Source organism: Carcharodon carcharias, chromosome 7, assembly GCF_017639515.1.
Source record: "Carcharodon carcharias isolate sCarCar2 chromosome 7, sCarCar2.pri, whole genome shotgun sequence".
NCBI lineage: Eukaryota > Metazoa > Chordata > Chondrichthyes > Lamniformes > Lamnidae > Carcharodon > Carcharodon carcharias.
Window position 1 is genome coordinate 17243471 of NC_054473.1, and position 23276 is coordinate 17266746.

The window sequence follows — 23276 nt, forward strand, 5'->3', positions numbered from 1 at the left end:
CCCCACACACAGATCCAGCGGCCTGCAGGGAAGACAGGATTGGAAGAAATGCAACGGAACATACACTTAACTTCATGTTAAGGCTGTGAATAAAAAAAGAATAAAACTTTGCTTTTTAATGGATTCAATATTCACTCCAACAATATTAATAGAAGAGATGGAATTTCTTTAAACTTGCCTACAGCAACTGCAAGGAAGAGAATGAAATATTGGCAATTTTTATGCTAGGTTTGAGCTTTTAGTTTACAAAGGATTCAACAGAAGATACATGCACTGTTTTAATAAGGTATGAGTGTGCCAGTGACCTAACTAGAAATGGTGAGAAAATTGTAGGGACTCACATGTTTAAAATCATGATTTCATTTTTTGCAGCCTTCCTAACTTTTCTTCCATCTTTCTTTAAAAACTTCTTGCAAGTGTACATTTTTCCAGTAGATTTCTCTTTTGCTCGGAATATTTCACAGAATTCCTCTCTGTTTTTGAAAGAGAAAGAAAGAAAGTAATGGAGTTTCCAAAGTACACGATCACTTAATTTCCAGGTACGACAATATCAAACAGTAAGAAACATGCCACAGTGAGATCAGTGCAGCCACAATGCCCTCATAATGTCATAATAAAGTAAAATTTCCAATTGCAAGGTTTGCATAAGATACAAAACTGGGCAACGTAGCAAGTAGTAAGGAGGATGGTAGCAGATGCAATTTAATGCGGGCAAGTGTGAAACGATTCACTTTGGGTGTAACAAGATGGAGGGACAATGTAATCTATTTTGCGGCAAGAATGCAAGAACAGAGTGACCTGGGGTACACATTCACAAATGTTTGTAGGTGGTGTAGAGAAAAATGGAGGATGTCATTGAAAAGACCAACTCCCTCACTTGGGCTAAATTCCCGTTAGGTCCAAGGCAGTTTGGCTCTGTAGACCTGACCCTCATTTAGTGTGCTGACCTCGATTTAATGCAACCCCTCTAGAAAATAAGAAAATGAATGTGGTAGAAAAGCAAAAGGGTCAAGGGATATGGGTGAACAAATAATCAAATGCAGTGCAGATCCACAAAGCAATTAAAAATGCTAACAACTCACATAGATTTATTTCTAGGGGTGTAGAATTTACAAGTAGTGAAGTTATGTTAAATTTGTAATGGGTCCTGGCCAGGCTGCATGTAGAATACTGTGCACAGTACTGGTTTCATATTATAAAATGGACATAGATGCATAGGACAAAGTCCAGAAAAGATTTACGAGGATGGTACTGGAAATGAGACATTAAAGCCATTGGGAAGGATTAAGTGGAACATAGCTGAAAGAAGAGACATGTTGTCGAAGCTTTTCATCTTGCACTCATCAAGTCTGATGCCGAAGTAGAAATTTCAAAGGGGCAACAATTTGTACTACATGAGAAAAGGGTGATGATTGGTTGGCAAGTTGACTCTGATTAGCTGAGGCACTGGCATGGAGAACGCACCAGGGAATGATTGTCCACCATACTTTTCTTCAATTCAAAAGAGGATCAATGCCTGGACATGTTCCTTCCACTTGCAGAGGACAGGGCCCTGTGTATGAATATATGTAGCTAAGACTTAAGCTAACAACTAATTTAAGTTTATCAGTCAGACTCACAATGTGGCTCACTTACGTTTGCAAGAAGCTACATATATTCCGATGCAGGGCCCTGTCCTCTGCAAGCAGAAAGAACAGGCCCAGGCCTTGAGCCTCTTTTGAATTAAACAAAAGCATGTGGGGGCAATAGCTCCCTCGTGCATTCTCCATGGCAACATCTCAACTAGAGTTTACTTTCCAACCAATCAGTGCCCCTACTAGTGCAGTATAAATTGTTGCTGCCTTTGAGGTTTGGTATTCTTGCATCTGTCCTGATGGGTGCAAGATGAAAAGCTTTCATGGCATGTTCCTTCTTTCAGCGATACTCAAGTTCTGTACTACCAAATGACTATTATGTGCAATGTTAAAATGTTAAAAACCTCAAATGTTAACCAATGCATATCCAACTTGTCCACTTCTGATTTTAAAGACTGAGGATGGGTAGCAGTAAGTTCCCAGGAGGCAGGTGGTTCATTTGGTTATTTTAATGAGGCTGCATGGCTCATGTTTTTCCTCTAACTTAGGCTTAACTCTGGCCAGCTGGGTTTTCTGGGCTTTGAGAAACTTGACAGATAATGGGAGGTGAGGGGAAATTCGGGCGAGGAAGTGGCATAGTGATATTGTCACTGGACTGGTATTCCAGAGACCCAGGATAATGCCCTTGGGATCCGGGTTCCCGGCAGATCGTGAAATCTGAATTCAGTAAAAATCTGGAATTAAAGTCTGATGATGACCACGCAACCATTGCCCATTGTCGTAAAAACCCAACTGGTTCACTAATGCCCTTTAGGGAAGGAAATCTGCCATCCTTACCTGGTCTGGCCTTCATGTGGCTCCAGACCCACAGCGATGTGGTTGACTCTTAAATGCCCTCTGAACAAGTGCAATTATGGATGGGCAATGAGTGCTAGCCTAGCCAGCGATGCCTACGTCCCATGAACGTATATAAAAAAAAAAGTACTTTTCCAGCATTGCTTGTGGTTCAGGAAGTGCAGGAGTGCTTCCCCTCACACTCTCGCCCCACTCACTTCCTAAGCTTACCTTCCTGACCACTTCCTTCCCATGATCAGATACTGGCGCCAAGTGTCTGCTTGATTCTTCTAATCTCCCCTCCTAACCTTTTTAATCTCCACCCTTCCCAAATCCATCCAGCACCTATATTTCCCGACAACCAGCCAGTCTCTCAATCTGGTTGCCTGCAGCCGGAAATTGGAGCCAAATTAATGCTAATTGGGTCTTACCGTTAAATTGAGCAGGAGAGAAGCCTGCTCTTTTAGGTTTCCTAACTGCAAATCTGCCCCTCCCTCCCTCCCTCCCTCCCTCCCCACCTCCTAATAAACATAGGTGAAAATGTTTCTACTTGTGGGAGACCATAAATGCACAATATTTCCCCAATGGATTTAATAATAACCAAGGAGTAATTTCTTTACTCACAGAGAGTGAATGTGGAACTCACTACCTAGAAGCCTCCAAAAGGAAAATAGATAAAACGGAATGGAAAAAATATGCTGAAAGGCTAAGATGAGGTAGATAGAATGGGAAAATACTTGTGTGGAGCATAAACACCAGCATAGACGAGCTGGGTCGAATGTGCTGGTTCTCTGTTGTATAGTCTGTGAGAACAGAGATACTTATTGGATTGAATCTGTAACCAAGTCTGCATATTTTGCAGCTTTATCCCCCAATGTAACTTCAGTAGTTCAAGGGTTCCAAGTTGTTTCCATCATCAGGCTGTGTTCTTGGTAACTTGATCATGTTTCTGCTTTTGACACAGAGGTTCCCATTGATGTTAGACATGCTCCTACCCATGATCCATGAGTTTAGTGCGAAGACTATTGCATCGCTGGTACAAGACATGCTCGTACGCATGAGTCATGGTTTAGAACAAAATCTGAGTGTAGGACAGGGCTAAGAACATAAGAAGTAAAAGCAGGAATAAATCATATGTCCCCTTGAGCTTGATCTGCCATTCAATATGATCATGGCTGATCTTCTGTCTCAACTTCACTTTCCCCCCTCCCCATAACCCTTGACTCCCTGCGAGGCCAAAGATGTATCTATCTCAGTCTTAAATATTTTCAATAATGAGGCAAGTAAAGCCTTCTGGGGTAGAGAATTCCAAAGATTCACAACCCTCTTAATGAAGAAATCTTTCTCATCTCATTCCTAAATGATGGACCCCTCATCCTGAGACTGTGCCTCCATGTTCCAGATTTGGCAGAAACAGCCCCTCAGTACCTATCCAGTCAAGTCCCTTCAAAATCTTGTATGTCTCAATGAGATCACCTCTGATTCTTCTAAACTCCAGGGAGTATGGGTCCAATATACTCAGTCTGTCATCGTAGGGCAACCCTCTCATCCCAGGGACTAATCTAGTGAACTTCTGCGGTGATAACTCTATGGAGGCCTGTGCAGCATAAACAACCCCCCCTGAAAATGTTGAAAAGATACAGGAAATTTAGCAACATTTGATGAGGGAAAAGACAGACAAATTTCAGTTTCTTCTCTTCATTTCAGATTTTCAGCACTTGTGGGTATTTTTCCATTTTGTTGGTAACATGGAGTTAAGTTTGGCTTCAGACATAATTCTTCAGACATAAGTAGGTGGAGTTGTACTATTTATACAAGCCTGGACTTTAGAAAATACAACAATCCATGAACCTAACAGGAATTGTAAAGGTGCTTTTGAATTCAAATTTAGACTTTTCCAAATTTGTATTGTTCAGATAAATTCATTTTGCAGCATAATCTTTCCATTCATGTGAGGATAAAAGATACATTTATACAAGTAACCTTTCACACATTGTAAGCCAAACTGTTAAGAAATTAGAGAACCAATAACTAGAGTTCACAATCTTTGTCTTTGTCCATTCTCATGCTCAACCCCCTTGGCCAGATGAGACAGAAGACGTTTTAGGAACAAGCAAAGATCACTAGGCCTGAAAAGTCCATCTCTTTGTGATCATTCAGCCCAATCACTCACCCACTCATCAGAATTGCACAACCCTCTCACTCTGGAAACACATACAGTTGTCTCTGATGGTAGTCATTTCTCCTTATCCATTATTTTATTTCACAACTTTATTAGCCTTTGGAACTTTACCGTTCTATCTGATTTTTCTTTCAAATAATTAATTGGAATCCTTCAACATACTGAATAATTTTCCTGAATGCATTTATCTCGGGTCCCTTCAGAATCTTGGAAGCCTTAGATGGGTCACTGTTTGCCTATAGAAAACAAATCTTCCCTAACTTTTCTTCATAACTTACATTCTTAATACCTGAAATCGACCCACTCATCACTCTCCCCTCCCTAGGGAAATAATATCCTTCCTGTGATCAGGAAGCCAGAATTTCATAAAATACTTCAGATGGAATCTATATACAGCAACATTTCAGACAATTTTGATTTCAATTCTATCCTTCTCCTTATGTGATCCAATATCTTATTTACTGATGGTTGAACCAAGAGGTCTTTTCTTATCAGGTACCTCTCATGATGTTCTTGACTCCAATAGCTGAAACTGAAATTGCCCCAAACTTAAGAACTTTACAAATGCCAAAAAGTAAACTTTCGCTTCATCGATTTGCATTGGATTGCAAGATCCAGAAATGGAAGGACAAGTTCCAAATTCACTGTGTTTCTTTCAATTAACAGAGTGAATCATTTTTAGAGTTACCATTCTGTCAAACCACATTAGGCTTTGTTCAAGCTCCAGTACCAAATATTGTTCAAATACATCTACTTCTAGTCCCCATCAGTCAAGCTTTCTAATTTACCCTTTAGTTATACGCTATCCTGTGCATGAGCGAAAGGGAGGTGGAAATGATTATCTCAGGCAAATGTGGTGCCTCCGAGGCTTTGCTGTGTACTTACGTTTTGACTGTTTGGCCCAAATCATATTTGTCTGTGACATCCGAAGGGTTGTTATAATCCTTTTTGTCACCGAGTGTTATGCAGCCAAAAGGCATTGCTGATGTTTGCCTGTGTGGAGAGGAAAACAAAAACAATTGGTCAAGAAGTGCATTGCATAAGGATGTTGCACCAAGTAATTATCTTCGCGAAGGTCAGTTTGGATGTAGCTTGGTCACTTAGCCCATTTTAGCTCGTCCATTTGGAAATTAACCACATGAATTAATTCCAGCGTCTTGCCAAGCAGATATTCCAGTGAGGTCAGAACATGGCATAAGTTCCATGGACAGCAGGCTGTTCAGAGGGTCATCTCTGCTGCCAGGCTGTAGCATTGCTACACTTATACTACAATGGTGATCAATCCAATGGTGCATGAAAATATCACAGACTGACTCTTTCACTTCTTGCTGTGGAAAATTGATAAGAAAATATTTTCCAAGATCAACACATGAATGAAAGAGACTTGTCTTTGTGCAACAGCACCCTAAAGAGTTTCAGCCTGGCTGAACATTGCAAAGTAGGCACAGAATGATACAGCACAGAAGGAGATCTTTCGGCTCATCGTGCTTCTGTCAGCTCTTTGAAAGAGCTATCCAATTAATCCCACTCCCCTGCTATTCCCCCATAGCCCTTCACATTTTTCCTTTTCAAGTACATGTCCAGTTCCCTTGGTTACCGGCCCTCCTGCCAGTGTAAACAGTTTCTCCCTATTCACTCTAACAAACCCATCATAATCTCCATTTGTGAACATGATAAATGATTTTTATTCTCTGTAATATTGTTTGGCTGCCCTGCCCAGTTGAGATATTAGTCCAACGATAGAGAGATACATCTAAAGCAAGAATGTTTCTAATTGCTTTCATTTTAACTTAGTTGTGAACATTAATAAAATAAATGGGAGCAGTTTACAAAATTTCTGAGTATGTAATCTGCCGCAGACTAAATTTTTGCACATGGTTTTATTTTTGATTTTAGTGAAACTTAAAATTGCAACAAAAAATGCGATTGGCGATAGATATGGGGAAATAAATGTGACAGGAAACACAAGGCTCCTTACTGTACTGATAATGCCCTTTTAATAATGTGCAGAAGATGTCCAGCTGAACATCCACAAAGAATCCTTATTTACATAGCTACAATATAAATATCCATTCAAATTAAATTTCACTATTACCATTAATTAACTTCAGAATCTATGCTTATTATTATGTGGTAACAATTTATTGTTGACAAATCATTGCATCTTAATGATGGAACTATCATCTTAGCCTTTTGGCTAATTCACTGGGTGAGATTTTAACTCATTTAAAACCCATTCACTGACTCACAGTTATAATTGGGCCGAGCAATATTTTAAATGTAACATAAGGGAATGTTCCAAACACTTGCATTTATGTCTGCCTTCTCAGTCCAGTTAGTGAACTTGGTGGACAAGTATAAAAACACATATCTAGGTTTATACAATGTGACCAATGCTGCACACTGAGTTAATAAAAGAAATGTAAGTTATATTTGTGGCAGAAAGATGTCCGTATATTTCTGGTTCCACAAGTACCTCGGAAGCCTTACAATTCTGGGGCATGTAAAGTTGTTTTTAGTGAGATGAGTCAAGACAACCCAAGATTGACTATGGTAAAAATGCTGTTATTAGACTGAGCATGATAGTGCTGGGGAATGGATCATTTACCAATTTTGGACATGCACTGTCAACATAAAGAGCTTTTAGATTGGGTATAACATGAGTTGATAAAAGGGTAAAGCTCATTCTTCACTGCTCCAATGAGTTTTGTCAGTGGCAGCCATAGAAAAGGACATTTTTGCTGCATTATGACATTTCTCATGCCCTAATCAGCCACCCCATGGCTTCTTTGAAGAAACTGTTTACATTAGCAGGAGAGTTGCTAACTAGAGGGCAGAGATTTAAAATAATTGGCAATAATGCTGGGAGGTGAGGGCAGATGAGGAGATTTTTTTTTGCGCAGTGGGTTGTAATGATTTGGAATGCACTGCCTAAAAGAGTGATGCGAATCGATTCATCAGTAACCTCCAAAAAGGGAATTATGTCTCCACTTAAAAAGGGGAAAAAATACAGGGCTATAGGGAAAGAGCAGAGGAGTGGACTGACTGGTGACTACCTTCAGTGACTGGTACAGACACTTGGGCTGAATGGCCTCTTGTTGTGCTGTGTGATTCTACGATCCTTTGAGAGAGGTTGTTAATTTGGTATTGTTGGGATGAGTTTGAGATGGGTATTTCATGTTGGATTCCTATAGCCAACATTCACCCCCCTGGGTTTAACATAATGCCATGCCAAAGGTCAAAGGGCAGAGTGTTACTGAACTGCAGCACCCATATTCTTCTGTACACCGACTGGATTAAACCAAATCAATAAATGGATCATAATTGACATTGTGGGACGCATGGCCCTTCTTTATAATTATAAATGCACTGCAATAAATTTTACGCCAGATTTTGTGTCTAAATATTAATTGGTACATTGTATAAACAGTACAGAGATATGCTGAATATCTAGTAGGAAGACACAGCGAGTGTAAACTCATAGAATCCGCAGTCCTTTCTTTAAACTCCTGGGATGAATGAAATATCCTGCTGCTCTGCGCAGTGTGTATACTCTACATTTTCAAGAAGTGCTCTACAAGAAGAATTGTGTAATGTTATAAATTATACATGATGAATCACAATGTCACAGTTTGTATTACATATTAATAAGTTAAAGTAGATGGATATCTTTATATTACTGAGTTTTGGTCTGTGAATCAGGTAGAAGTTTGGCTTCTCTCTCATTCTCAGTGGATCATGAGTTTTCCCCACAAGAGGCGTGGGCACACCTGCATTGCTAACATATAAAAAAAGAACAAACTAGTAATGCATTATGGAAACCACCACAAAGTGTGAAAGAAAAGTAAGATCTTACCTTTCTCAATCTTAGGACATCCTAAATTGCTTTCCAGCCAATTAAGAACTCTTTCAAGCATAACCACTGTTGCTGTGAAGGAAATGCCCCCTCTAATTTTTGTACAATAATGTCCCACCAACAGCAATGAAATAAATGGTCAACTAATTGTTTCAGGAGTTGATTGAAGACCTGTGCTCCAGAGCTTGCTGTGTCCCTAGCCAAGCTGTTCCATTACAGGTACAACACTACCCGGCTATGTGGAAAGCTGCCCAGGTCTGTCCTGTCCACAAAAAGCAGGACAAATCCAACCAGGCCAATTACCAGTGCATCAGTCTACTCTCCATCATCAGTAAATTGATGGAAAGGGGTCATCAACAGTGCTATCAAGTGGTACTTGCTTAGCAATAACCTGCTCACTGACACTCATTTTGAGCCATTCAGTTTCTCACCTTATTCTCGCCTTGGTTCAAACATGGACAAAAGAGTTGAACTCCGGAGTTGAGGTGAGAGTGACTGTCCTTGACACCTTGGCAGCATTTGACTGAGTGTGGCATCAAGGGGCCCTAGCAAAACTGGAATCAGTGGGAATAAGGGGGAAAACTCTCCGCTGGTTGGAGTCACACCAAGCACAAAGGAAGATGGTTGTGGTTGTTGGGAGGTCAATCATCTCAGTTCCAGGACATCACTGCAGGGGTTCCTCAGGTTAATGCTTTTGGCCCAACTATCTTCAGCTGCTTCATCAATGACCTTCCCTCCATACTAAGGTCAGAAGTGGGGATGTTCGCTGATGATTGCACAATGCTCATGTCCAAATGCAGCAAGACCTGGACAACATCCAGGCTTGGGTTGACTAGTGACAAGTTACAATCACATCATACAAGTGCCAGACAATGACCATCTCCAACAGGAGAGAATCTAACCTCTAACCCTTGACATTCAATGGCATTACCATCGCTGAATCCCCCACTGTCAACATTCTACTGGTTACCATTGACCAGAAACTGAACTGGACTAGCCAGATAAATACTGTGGTTACAAGAGCAGGTCAGAGGCTAGGAATCCTGTGGTGAGTAACTCGCCTCCTGATTCTCCAAAGCCTGTCCACCATCCACAAGACACAAGTCAGGAGTGTGATGGAATACACTGCACTTGCCTGGGATGAGTGCAGTTGCAACAACACTCAAGAGGCTTGGCACCATCCAGGACAAAGCAGCTCACTTGATTGGCACCCCACCCACAAACTTTCACTCCCTCCACCACCGATGCACAGTAGCAGCAGTGTGTATCATCTACAAGATGCACTGCAGAAACTCACCAAGCCTCCTTAGACAGCACCTTCCAAACTCATGACCACTACCATCTAGAAGGACAAGGGCAGCAGACACATTGGAAGACCACCACCTGGAATCTCCCCTCCAAGCCACTTATCATCCTGACTTGGAAATATATCGCCATTCCTTCAGTGTTGCTGGGTCAAAATTCTGGAACTCCCTCCCTAACAGCACTGTGGGTGTACCTACACCACATGGGCTGCAGTGGTTCAAGAAGGCAGCTCACCACCACCTTCTCAAGGGCCACTAGGGATGGGCAATAAATGCTGGCCCAGCCAGTGACGCCAGATCACCTGAACAAATAAAAAAAAAATATTGGCCAGGACACCAAGAGATGTCCACTGCTCCTCTTTGAAAGGACCCTCACGATCTTTATGTCTACCTGAGAGGGAATGGTCATTTAAAAGATGGACACACTGACAATGCAGTACTCCCTCAATGCTGCACAGAGATGTCAGCCTGAAAGCATATCAGAGGGCACTGTTAAATCATCGCTACCTTTCATGACAGCATCTTTAAAGGGGGTTCAGTCAGTTCTGAAGCACGGGCAGAAATCCAGACTGCCTAATTTTTCTGTCAGTCAGTGTTCAGCTCCAGCACAGGAAGCAGATTACACTGACAGTAATTTATATTACATATCGGGCCACTACTAATCCTGAAGTAAAATAATGTTACTTCAAGGCCGGGCATGGAAGTATCAGGGTTAATTTTTTTTGCTGGTTTGAGCATCGGTTGTGGCTCATTTGGTGGCATGCTCACCTCAGATTCATCAGTTTCCACCTTCAAATCCCACTCCAGGGCTTGAACTGACACTCCAGTGCGGTACTGAGGGAGTGCTGAACTGCTGGAGGTGCTGTCTCTTGGATAAGACGTTAACCCAAAGCCCCCATCTGCCAGATCGGGTGAATGCGAAAGATCCCAGGCCACTATTTTGAAGAAGAGCAGGGGGGTTAACCCTGGTGTCCTGGCAAACAATTATCCCTCAAACAACATCACTGAAAACAGGTTATCTGGCCATAACCATCTTGCTGTTTATGGGAGCTTGCTGTGTACAAATTAGTTGCTGCATTTCCTACATTACAACAGTGACTGCACTTCAAAAAAGTACATCATTGGCTGTGAAGCACTTGAGATGTCTGGTGATGTGAAAAGCGCTATGCAAATGTTATATAATTTATTTTGATAATCTAATCATTTAAAAATATGCCAGAGGAAAGTGATTTATTGCTCATTTGCATTCTTTCAGGTTTTATACAGTTTAAAGTATAAGAAATTCACTGAATTATGTTAAAAAAGGTCTAAAGTCCTGTCAAAAGCTTTTCCTGGATCCAGTATTTGGAAGTCTGGGGCAATATGGTAGGTTACATCCTTCCATTTTGTTCAGCCGAATGCAGGCTTGAACCTATAATCGAGGCAAACATTTCCGTGAAGTACTGAGGACATGCTGCATGTTTTGGGGTGCCGTCTATCAGACAAGATGTTAAATCAAGGTCTTGTTATGCAACGTGAGCTCACCTTGTTCCGGTGGAGGTTGCCATGACTCAATTTTCCAGCAGGCCCAAGAGTTCTGGTGCACGCGGGATGTGTGACAGGGCGACAGGATGTGCACCTTCCGTTCTAGTTGTTTCTTTTTTTTTTGCAGCTGAAGGGCTCGGCTACCTGCGTGGCATGAAAACAGCAATCACGAGACCCAGTATGGCGCCATAAGAGGGAGAGTCTTGTGACAGAGTGAAGGAACCTGGAAGAGAACCCAGAAATGGAGGACCCAGAGGAGACAGAGTGAGAGAGAGGAACTGGGGAAGGAACCACTGGGTAGAGACCACTCGTAGGAACCACCGAGGAAAGAAACCACTGGGAGAGGAGAAAAGGAAGAGGCTCCAGGTAGCGAAAGAGATGCTGTATGCTGGCTATGTACAGGTAGGGCTTGGAGAACCCCTGAAGAGCTGAAGAAGCAGTGGAAGGTTGCTGACAATGCACTGCATGCCGTTGGGGCAAAGGTAATCCTTTGGAGTGCTGGTGTTCTTCTCGGTGTGGCTGAAGGGCTATGCTGGTGAGCTGATGCTGGAATGCAGTTTTGTGAATCCTATGGAACACAATCTCAGGGGAAGAGATTGAACCCTTGGGAGATGAGCATTTGTTGAGGCAACCCAAGTTGGAGCGATATTTGAGGGATTTCAAAAGTTAAATCTTCGAAAATGAAGAGTTGAAATCCCGCATGAGGGAAGCAGAATTTTAACGAGATTGTGTAACTCACAGTGGACACTGACATCTAGGTGAGTTACTGGCAAATCCATGGGATCTGTCTTGGTCGCATCTGCCATTTATTGAGCAGTGTGGTATTTTCGACCACAGTTTGCGTGTTAATTCACATGCACCTCATGTTAATTCTAAATGTTAGAGTGCAAGATAGATATTGTAAATTGTTTTACTTTTATGGCTTTGAATAGTAAAGTTTATGTTGGTTTGTTTAGAACGGTGGAATATTGTGGTTTTGTTCTCTTAGTAAGCACCTGGGACCTCAAACTTTGCCTGTTTTAAACAAAAAGTGACTGGTCCCTAAATAGTTCATACCAAAATTTGAGAGTCTGGTCTGGGATTGTAACAGGCTCCATGGCCTATAAATTCTTTGGCCATTTGCTGCTTCTGATACACAGGCACAGAGCAGGTTCCTCAACCTCCAATACAATAGGCTCACGTGTGGAAGTTCACAGCTTGTCATTCCGAAGGGGCTCTGCCATAGGCTTCCAGAGTGCACACCAGGGCCAGAATATTACGCATGTCGGGCGGGTGTGCGCCCCACCAGAACGAGCGTATAATGACACGCGATGACGTTGGGGTGAGTGTCCTGATGTCATCGCGCACTCACGCGATATTTCAGTCGGTGGGCTCGCACAGGAGTCGGCAGCACAACCGCCGACAATTAACAGGCCCGTTAAGGCCATTAAAGACCCAATTTAATGTAATTTTTCGCTGCCTGGTCCAACCTCACAGCAATTTAAAAAAAAAATAAAAATTTTAACATTTCATTCGTAACATGTCCCTGTGACAGAGTCACATGAGGGGACATGTTTTTTTTTTAAAGCATTTTATAATTCTTTATTTTTCATTTTTTATATCTTCGGTTCCCTGAGGCAGCCCACCCTCTTCCCACCCCGCCCTGCACAGGCAGCGCTGAGCGCTGCAGCATGTGTTTCATGCTGGGCAGGCCTTAGTTGGCCCACCGGTGTGAAATCTCGGTCCGGCCCCGATTGCGGCCGGCGGTCAGCTTCCTGGCCACTCCCACCTGCCCCTGCCAAGCCCGCCCCACAAGGGCAAAATTCTGCCCCTGAAGTATTTTAAATGCTCTCTAAGATATTTAAATAAGGGGTCCTACACTTATAAAGGTGGCATGCCCTCCCTTTATGACAAAGAATAGGAACATTTACAGCAAATCCAGAATACAAAAACAAATGTTTCTAACAAAACAACTCCATTGGGGTTTAATAATCAACAGAAATAATTAAGAAGTATGAGTGACAGATTTGTGAGCATGTCTCCTGCAAGTTAAATCTGCAAAGTCCTTGATTGCCTGCCACATTGATATGTCACGCATGTTCTCAACAGATGTAGGCTTAATCTGAGGTAATACTTTGCCTCAACATTTCTATTCCCATCTGTATTATTTCCAGTGTGCTTTTTTTGTTAATGGCTCAATTTAGCAGTTGAAAATGTGTTCTGGAATTCCACCTACTGGATGTATAGTTTTTTTTCCCCACAAGCCAAAAATCACCCCACGTCCCCCAATTCCAGTTCCATTCATAGTTCTCAGATGCACATCCAATTCTTACTACAAATGCTAACTTCTTAATGGTTCATTCCTCAGTGTGTGAGAATAGCCAGTCTAAATAATCAACTTTAGAGCAACCCTCGCATAACAGGATTTCTTCAAAGAAACTAGGCATTGCGCTATAGCACAGCTATGGGGAAAAGGGAGGGGAGTGGCATTAGGTGAATTTCTCCATCATAGGGCCAGCACAGACATGACAGGCTGAATGGCCTCCTTCTGTGCTGTAACCATTCTATTATTCTAGGGCACTTTTATCTTGCATGCTGGGATAAGAGGGTTGTTGTTATGTAGGAAATGTGGAAGGCCTGGACATTATTCAGACTTGGGCTGACAAGTGACAAGTAACATTCATGCCACACAAGTGCCAAGCAATGCTGCTTCACTTGTGTTTGAATTTAACACCAGCTAATGAAGGGATTTTTAAAAGTCGTTCACAAAATGTGGGAATCACTGGTAAAGCCAGCATTTCCCTCGAGAAGGTGCTGGTGGTGAGTTACCTTTGTGGCCCACAACACTGTTAGGGAGGGACTTTGACCCAGTGGCGATGAAAGAACAGTGATATATTTCCAAGTCAGGGGAGTGCGTGTCTTGGAGGTGGTGGTAAGCTCATATGCTTCTGCTACCCTCTTCCTCCTAGGCAGCAGTAGTTGCTGGATTGGATGATGCTGTCAGAGATACCGTTGGCGAGTTGCTACAGTGTGTAGATAGTACACAATGCAGACACCGTATGCCGGTGGTATGGGAACGAATGTTTAAGGTGGTGGATAGGGTGCCAATTAATTGGACAATATTCCTATCACACTCCTGAAGTGCGCCTTGTGGATCATAGAAAATCTTTGGGGAGTCAGGAAGTGAGTCACTTACTGGAGAATACCTAGGTCCTGACCTGCCCTTGTATTTAGGGGCAGGATTTTAATGGCCTCGTTTCGGTGGAGACGGGGCTGTAAAATGTAGCGAGCCCATTATAAATCCCACCGACTTCAGCGGGAATGTAAAATCCCACTGTCGTAAAATTCTGCCCTATGTGTCCAATATGACACAATTTCCTCAGGGTAGTATCCTAGGCCCAACCATCTTCAGCTGTTTCAACAAAGACCTTCCCTCTATCATAATGTCAGAAGTAAGGATGTTCACTGATGATTGCACAATGTTCAACAGCATTCGCAACTCCTCGGATCTGAAGCAGTCCATGTCAATAAGCATCAAGGCCTGGACAAATATTCAGGCTTGGGCTGACAAGTGACAAGTAACATTCACGCCACACAAGTGCCAAGCAATGAACAACTCCAACAAGAGAGAATCTAACCATCGTTCCTTAATATTCAATGGCATTAGCATCGCTGAATCCCCCACTATCAAATCCTGGCGGTTACCATTGACCAGAAACTGAAATGGACAGGCCATATAAACACTGTGGTTACAAGAGCAGGTAAGGGGCTGGGAATTCTGTGGTGAGTAACTCACCTCCTGACTCCCCAAAGCCTGTCCACCATCTACAAGGCACAAGTCAGGAGTGTGATGGAATACTCTCCACTTGCCTGGATGAATACAGTTCCAACAACACTCAAGAAGCTTGACACCATCGAGAACAAAGCAGCCCGCTTGATTAGCATCCCATCCACCATCTTCAACATTCACTCTCCGACCAGCAATGCACAGTAGCAGCTGTGTGTACCATCTGCAAGATACATTGCAGCAGCTCACCAAAGCTCCTTCGACAGCACCTTCCAAATCTGAGACCTCTATCACATCAAAGGACAAAGGTAGCAGATGCATTGGAAAACCACCGCTTGCAAGCTCCCCCCAAGCAACACATACAATCCTGACTTGGAAATATATCGCCTTTCCTTCACTGCCATTGGGTAAAAATCATGGAACTCCCTTTCTATCAGCACTGTGGGTGTACCTACACTAGATAGATGCAGGATTTCAAGAAGGCAGCTCACCATCACCTTCTCAAGGGCAATTAGGGATGGGCAACAAATGCAGACCTAGCCAGCGAAGACCACATCCCGTGAATGCATAAATAAAAAAACAATTCTGGTCATTGGTGATCTCTAGGATGTTGATGGAGGGGTATCAACGATTGTGATCCTGTTAACTGTCAGAGGGAAGTGGTTAGATTATCTCTCAATGGGATGGTCATTACCTGGCATTTGTGTGGCACAACTTGCCACATTTCAGCCCAAGCCTGAATTTTCTCCAGGGCTTGCTACATGTGGGCATGGACTGCTTCATTGGAACATAGGAAATAGGAGCAGGAGTCAGCCATTAGGCCCATCAAGCCTGCTCCACCATTCAAATAGATCATGTGTGACCATCTACCTCTAAGCCATTTTTCTTTACTATTCCCATATCCCTTGATATCATTAGTATCCAGAAATCTATTGATTTCTGTCTTTAACAAGCTGAATGATTGAGCTTCTCCAGCCCTCTGGGGTAGAGAATTCCAATGATTCACCACCCTCTTCATCTCAGTCCTCCTCTTAGTCTCAGTCGTAAATGGCCTTCCCCTTATTCTGAGACTGTGTCCCCTGGTTCTAGATCCTCCAGCTAGAGGAAACATCCTATCCACATCTGCCCTGTCACACCCTGTAAGAATTTTGTAAGTTTCAATGAAATCACCTCCCATTCTCCAAAACTCCAGACAATACAGGCCCAGTTTCCTCGCTCTCTCCTCAGAAGACAACCCTGCCATCCCAGGGATTAGCATGTTTCACTCCCTCTGTATGGCAAGTATTTCCTTCCTTAGATACGGAGACCAAAACTGTAAACAATACTCCAGGTGCAGTCTCACCAAGGCTCTATACAACTGCAGCAAGGCATCTTTGCTCCTGTACTCAAATCCCACTGCTACGAAGGCCAATATACCATTTGCCTTCTCAATTGCTTGCTGCACCTGCCTGGCTAGCTTTTAGTGACTCATGAACAAGGACACCCCGGCCCCTTTAGACATCAACACTTCCTAAACTCTCATCATTTAAGAAATACTCTGCCTTTCTGATTTTTCTGCCAAAGTGGATAACTTCACATTTATTCATCTTATATTCAATCAGCCATATTCTTGCCCACTCACTTAGCCCGTCCAAGTCCCCTTGAAGCCTCTTTACATCCTCCCCTCACAACTTACATTCCCATCTAGTTTTGTGTCATCAACAAATTTGGAAATATAACATTTGGCCGCCACATCAAAACCATTGATATAGATTGTGGCCCCAACATTGATCCTTGCGGTACCCCAATAGTGATAGCTTGCCCTGCTGACAAAGATCCATTCATTCCTACTCTCTGCGTTCTGTCTGTTAACCAATTCTTATTCCTCACCAGTATATTACCCCCAATCCCATGTGCTCTAATTTTGTTTACTAACCCCCTGTGTGGAACCTTATTGAAAGCCTTCTGAAAATCCAAATGCACCACACCCACTGGCTCACCTTTATCTATGCTACAAGTAACATCCTCAAAGAACTCTAATGGGTTTGTCAAACATGATTTCCCTCTCATAAATCCATGTTGGCTCTGCCCAATCATGTCATTATTTTGATCACATCCTTTATAATAGATTCTAACATTTTCCTTACTACTGACATCAAACTAATAGCTCTGTAGTTCTCTGTTTTCTCTCTTCCCTCCTTTCTTAAGTAGTGGGGTTACATTTACAGTATCTGAGGAGTCACGAATGATACCGAACATTGTGCAATCATCAGCAAACTTCCACATTTCTGATCCTTTGATGGAGGGAAGATCTTTATTGAAGCAGCTGAAAATGGTTAGTCCTGGGATATTGCCCTGAAGCACTGTAGCACTGTCCTGTGACTGAGATGATTGGTCAACCAACCTCCGCAACCATTGAGTTTTAGGTTAGGTATCTCCAGCTGGGGGAGAGTGTTCCCCTGATTTCCACTGACTTCAGTTTTGTAAGGAATCCTTGATGTTGCTCCCCTGATGTCAAGGGCAGTCATTCTCGCCTGCCCTCTGGAACTCAGCTCCTTTGTCCATGTTTGGATGAAATTTGTAATGAGGTCTGGAGCCGAGTGGCCCTGGCAAAATCCAAAGTAAAATTTGGTGAGTAAGTTATTGGTGCATAAGTGGCACTTTATACCACTATTGACAACACCTTCCATCACTTTGCTGATGATTGAGAATAGGTTGATGGGGCATTAATTGGCTTGATTGGATTTGCCCTGCCTTTTGTGGACATAAATGGGTAAAGTAATTGAAAATGCAAATCGGACAGAATCTATGAATCATGTCTATAAGCCCCGTGCAATTATCCACTGTTCTCACCCCTTTCTCTCCAAGATATTATCCAGTCAGGCGGAATGATTACTCATAATTTGTTGTAGATAACTGGAAGCGCCTTTGACATTTGACTTTGGACCTGGAGATCAGTTCAGATGTGAAATGTCCTTAAATTATTAGCTCTCTCTGTTTTGAACATCAGAACACTTGGAAGATTAGACAAGGAAGAAAGGCTTCGTTGTCACTGGTCAAAATCCTGGAACTCACTACCTAAACAACACTGTGGGCATTAACTATGTGCTCTTACATTACATGTGCAGTGGCTCAAGAAGGCCGGCTCATGACCACTTTCTCAAGGGCAGTTAGGGATAGGCAATAAATGCTGGCCTTGCCGATGCCTACATCCTGTGAAAGAATTAAAAAAAACATAATGGGGACTGGCTATGTAAACTTGTCACCCTTAAAATGATAGTCTCCAGCTTGTGTTGGTATTGTGTTGGGAGATGCTACAGTGTGACAAGTGTACATAACCTGTATCCATTATAATTGTGCAGACAGGAATGAATAACAGGAAAAGTGGACAATAAGATTTTTAGTATTTCATAGACAGACAGTACTTCGGAATAAAATGAATGCCATTCTTTACCCATGTGTCAAATGGAGCACTAGAGTCAATCCACCTACAATATTATAGAAAGGCTATTTTCATCAAGAATAAGTTAGGATGAAGACATGCCTTGATCTGGGATGGGGACTGGAGATGAGAATTGCAACATGTCAAATATTTTGATAACTGACAAATCACTCCAGAGCACTGTCGGTTATTTTTTTAGTGTGCCCGTGTTTTTAAAATATTCACTGCAGCAGCCTATGTCATTTAGTCCCTGTAATATTGTATTTTAACCTTAAACAAATGTTCGAGAGTCAACATTTTTGTCAAATGCTAATTATCCCTGCTGCTTTGATCCTGATCGACAGTCAAAGGAAAGGACTTGAAATCTGAAGGTAAAGCACCATCGTAAAAAGATTAAGAGATTTTAAAAAAAAGAAGATCCAATGCAAAAAGTCTTTGGAATGAGAAAGCGCAAGCGATTAGAGCAGACTGATGCTACAATAATAAATACTGAAATTAAAAACCCGCTGAAAAACTCTTAGCAGGTCAGGCAGCAATCGTAGAGAAACTGAGTTAATGTTACAAATCGTTGACCTTTCATCTGAGCTTCTTAGGCTTTCCTCAGACCTGAGTCAAAGGTCATCGACCTGATACGTTTGGCGGAATCTTCCACTCCGCCCTAAGTTCCGTGCCAAGACCAGAAAGTCGGAGTGGCTCCCAGTGTGGAACGGGGTGGGCTGTTGTGTATAAGCGTGTGCCCCCTGCCTCATTATTTAGATGTGCCGGTGGTTTGCTTTGAGTCTCGTGGTGGGGCGGGCAGGGAGTTGGCTGCCCCGCTGTCATGCCAGGCGCCATATTTAGAAGACACCTGGACAGGCCTTCATTAATGGCCCTGGATGAAGGATGAGCAGGAGAAGGCAGCACCCACTTCAACGATGCATTCCTGGAGCATCTCCTCGAGGCTGTGCAAGAAAGACGGGATATCCTCTTCTCCAGGGATGGCTGCAAGAGGCCTGCCCAAATGACCATGCTGACCTGGAAGGAGGTCGCCAGGGTAGTCAGTGCCCGTGGGGTCCAGAGGGGGACCACCCTGCAGTGCAGGAAATGGATGAATGATCTCATCTGAGCCGGTAGGGTAAGAGAACCTTATACTCTCCCAACTCACATCACCACTCTTTTTGTGTTTCTGTTATAGAACGTGGGAGTCGTTGGCAAGGCCAGCATTTCTGTTGCCCATCCCTAAATGCCCAAGAGAAGGTGGTGGGCTGCTGCCTTATTGAACCATTGTAGTTCATGTGGTGTGCTTTTAGAGAGGCAACTGCAGGATTTTGACCCGGCCACAGTGAAGGCACAGTGGAGTACAGGGCAACTTGCTGGTTCCCAAAAATTGGCCACTTAAGGGCCTCAACTGGGGCAAGGGCAGGCTTCCTGTTCAAGTCCTTGCCCACCCCAGCATAAAATCACTGTGCGCCCGGGGTGGGTGGGATTGGGAACCCAGAGGGAATCCCACCCCTTCAATTTCACGCTCCCCCGCCCCCGCCTAAAAACCCACCAGTGAGGGAGTGGTGCTCAGAATGGATACCGCTCCAAGTGGTGTGTAAAATGGCTACAACACAAAAGTATTTATTTACATATCCTGACATCAGAGGTCTTATAAACATGGCAGGCCACAGTGTACACATTAATGGGTGCAAAAATGGAAAATGTTCCATTCAGTGTAATCTTTACACAGATGAACATAAAAATAATTCCCCCTCCTACCCCAAAAATGACACGGGAAAGAGGGTTCTGTAATAGGTGTCCTGGCTCAGTTCAATCTGAATTAGAGCTAACTACTCACACCCAATATCCATTAAAAGGACTGTTCTCCATGTTAAAGTTACAACTGGAATCAGGTATTCTCTATACATCAAAGTGGATTCTAGCAGTATATCTGCTGCAGCATCTTATTGATGCACTATATCAGTACCCTAACTGCTTATACATAGATCTGTTCTCTGTTTGAGGTTCCTGTCAAGAAAACGGAATGCTTCTTTTTATCTTCTCTCTTCTGCTGAAGGTGTTGGCACATGGGCACCAGTTGCCTTCCCGTTCCTTGTCCACAGTGGCCAAGCCTCATCCTTCACTTGTGAGTTTAAATATTGAGTGAACGCAGGCTCTTTTAGTGCATGCAAGCCCAACATGGCCCTCTATCCTCCCACCCCACAATCATGCACATGTACGTCCATCCCAGAAGCGGTCACTGGATTAACTTTAGGATTGGGAACCCGGGCTGATTTCTCCCCCTGGCTGGCTCGAGTCTGATCACTACAGCCTCAGGGAGATGTCTAATTCAGCAGGGGTTGCAAGTTGGACTCTGGCCCGCAGAGCTCAAATTATAGGCCAACATTACCAATTTAGCCGTCATGAATGATTGGGATTTTTTTTTTGAAGTTGCAGAACAGGAATAATTTTCTAATACTGGGGTGCTGTCTGACAGAGGCAGCATTCTTGGAAATGCTATTTAAAGGCATGTTGGCTGACTGCAGGCCAGCTCCCTGCTGTAACACAAGCTGGTTCAGTATCAAGTTTCACCTTTTAGGGAGGTTTATGCAGTAAGTGGGACTTTGATTTATAAAAGCCGAAGGGCTCGTTAGGATTTGTAGCCTCAATAAACCTTTCTTTCTACGCTACCAATATTTTTGAAAAGTGCGCTCCAGAATACTGACTGTTGCAGTGCAGCAGTGAATACACAGCCAGATAGCTAAGCTGATTCCAACTAAGAGCCATTGTTGAGGAGGTGGTGAACATGAAAAAAATTCCTCTCTCTACAATACCAGTAGCCTAACTGCTTGTATATGGATCTGTATAAGTGGGCCCCTCATTCTCACCCGCCTGCCCACGGCACCCGTTTAATGGTGTGGGCAGCGTAAAATATTCGTCAACTGCTTCGCAACAAGTGGAGTTGGCCATTAATTATTTATTTAGCAAGGGCCGGTGGTCTGCCAATTTCAGCACCCACCCACCCACCCACCCGCCGTATTGTGGGGACTGGGTCAGGGATGGGCGGGCAGGTGGTGCAGTTGCCATTCCTTGTATTTTATGTGCCCCACGCCAAGACTGAAAACATGCCCAGCAGGGGTTGGGGGGAGGCGGGGGGGGGGGTGGGGGGGTGTGCAGTGCAGGGGCCTTAAAATCCAGTCTGGTGTATTTTTTCAGCAATACTGATCAAGTGATCGATCTGCTATTGTGAGTAATTAAGATCAGTAAACCTTTTGCGTTTGGATGCACAAACCTCACCTACACAATGTTTTCACAATAACAAGTACAAGGAAAAATCAGAGTCGAACATACAAATTAGGAGCAGGAGTAGGCCACTCGGCCCCTCAAGCCTGCTCCCTCATTCAATAAGATCATGGATAATCTGACTGTAACCTCAATCCTGCCTACCCTTTCACTCCCTTGTTAGTCAAAAATCTGTCTAGCTCTGCCTTAAAAACGTTCAAAGGCTCTGCTTCCACTGCCTTTTGATGAAGAGAGTCCCAAAGACTCACAACTCTCTGAGAGAAAAAAAATTCTCCACATCTCTGTCTTAAATGAGCAACCCTTTATTTTTAAACCATGACCCCTAATTCTAGATTCTCCCACAAGAGGGAACATCTTCTCCACACCCACCCTGTCAAGACCCCACAGGATCTCAAAGGTTTCAATTAAGTTGCCTCTTCTAAATTCCAGTAGATATAAGCCTAACCTGTCTAGACTTACCACATAAGACAACCCGCCCATTCCAGGTATTAGTCTAGTAAACCTACTCTGAACTGCTCCTAATGCATTTACATCTTTCTTTCCTCCCTACTTTTGTAATCAATTCCCCTCACAATAAACGATAACATTCTATTAGCTTTCCTGATTATCTGCTGTACGTGCATACTAACCTTTTGTGATTCATGCACTAGTACACCTGAGTCTCAGAGCTCTGCAATCTCACACCATTTAGATATTTTGCTTCTTTTTTATTCTCTCTGCCAAAGTGAATGATTGCACATTTGCCCACATTATACTTAATTTGCCAGATCTTTGCCCACTCACTTAACCTATCCATGTCACTTTGTAGCCTCCTTATGTTCTCTTCACAATTTACTTTCTTACCTATCTTTGTGTTGTCAGCAAATTTAGCAACCATTCCTTAGGGCCTTCATCTAAGTCATTTATATAAATTGTAAACATTGAGGCCCTAGCACTGATCCTGCCAACCAGAAAAAGACCCACTTATGCCAACTCTCTGGTTCCTGTTAGCTAGCCGAGCTTCTATCCATGCCAATATGTTACCCCCTACACCATGAGCTTTTATTTTCTGCAATAACTTTTGATGTGGCACTTTATCAAATGCCTTCTGGAAATTTAAGTACAGTACATCCACTGGTTCCCTTTTTACTACCGCACATGTGACTCCATCAAAGAACTCCAATAAATTGGTTAAACATGATTTTCCTTTTACAAAACCTGTTGACTCTGCCTGAGTGCCTTGTATTTTTCTAAGTGCCCTGTTATAACATCTTTAATAATAGCTTCTAACATTTTTCCTACGATGGATGTTAGGCTAACTGGCCTATAGTTTCCTGCTTTCAGTCTCTTTCCCTTTTGAATAAAGGAGTTATGTTTCTATTTTCCAATCTAATTGAACCTTCCCTGAATCTAGGAAATTTTGGAAAATTAAAACCAGTGCATCAGCTATCTCACTATCCACTTCTCTCAAGGCCTTAGGGTGAAGTCCATCTGGACCTGGAGATTTGTCAGCCCACAGCCCCAACAATTTGCTCAATACCACTTCCCAGGTGAGAGTAATTTTCCCTAATT

The 23276-nt window shown here is 43.0% G+C and overlaps 1 protein-coding gene across 2 annotated transcripts in view; it reads right to left on the reverse strand.

Annotated features, from left to right (window-relative positions):
* LOC121280172 (caM kinase-like vesicle-associated protein) overlaps positions 1-23276 on the reverse strand; it is a 158142-nt gene that overhangs the window by 76778 nt on the left and 58088 nt on the right. Inside the window, exons 2-4 of one of the 2 annotated variants that reach the window (XM_041191888.1) lie at positions 11275-11418; positions 5476-5583; positions 342-473 (exon numbers count right to left, since the gene is read on the reverse strand). In XM_041191888.1, coding sequence (XP_041047822.1) covers positions 342-473; positions 5476-5583; positions 11275-11297 — 263 coding nt within the window. In that variant the 5' untranslated portion in view covers positions 11298-11418. The remainder of the gene's footprint in view (positions 1-341; positions 474-5475; positions 5584-11274; positions 11419-23276) is intronic. The other variant, XM_041191889.1, reaches the window with a different exon arrangement.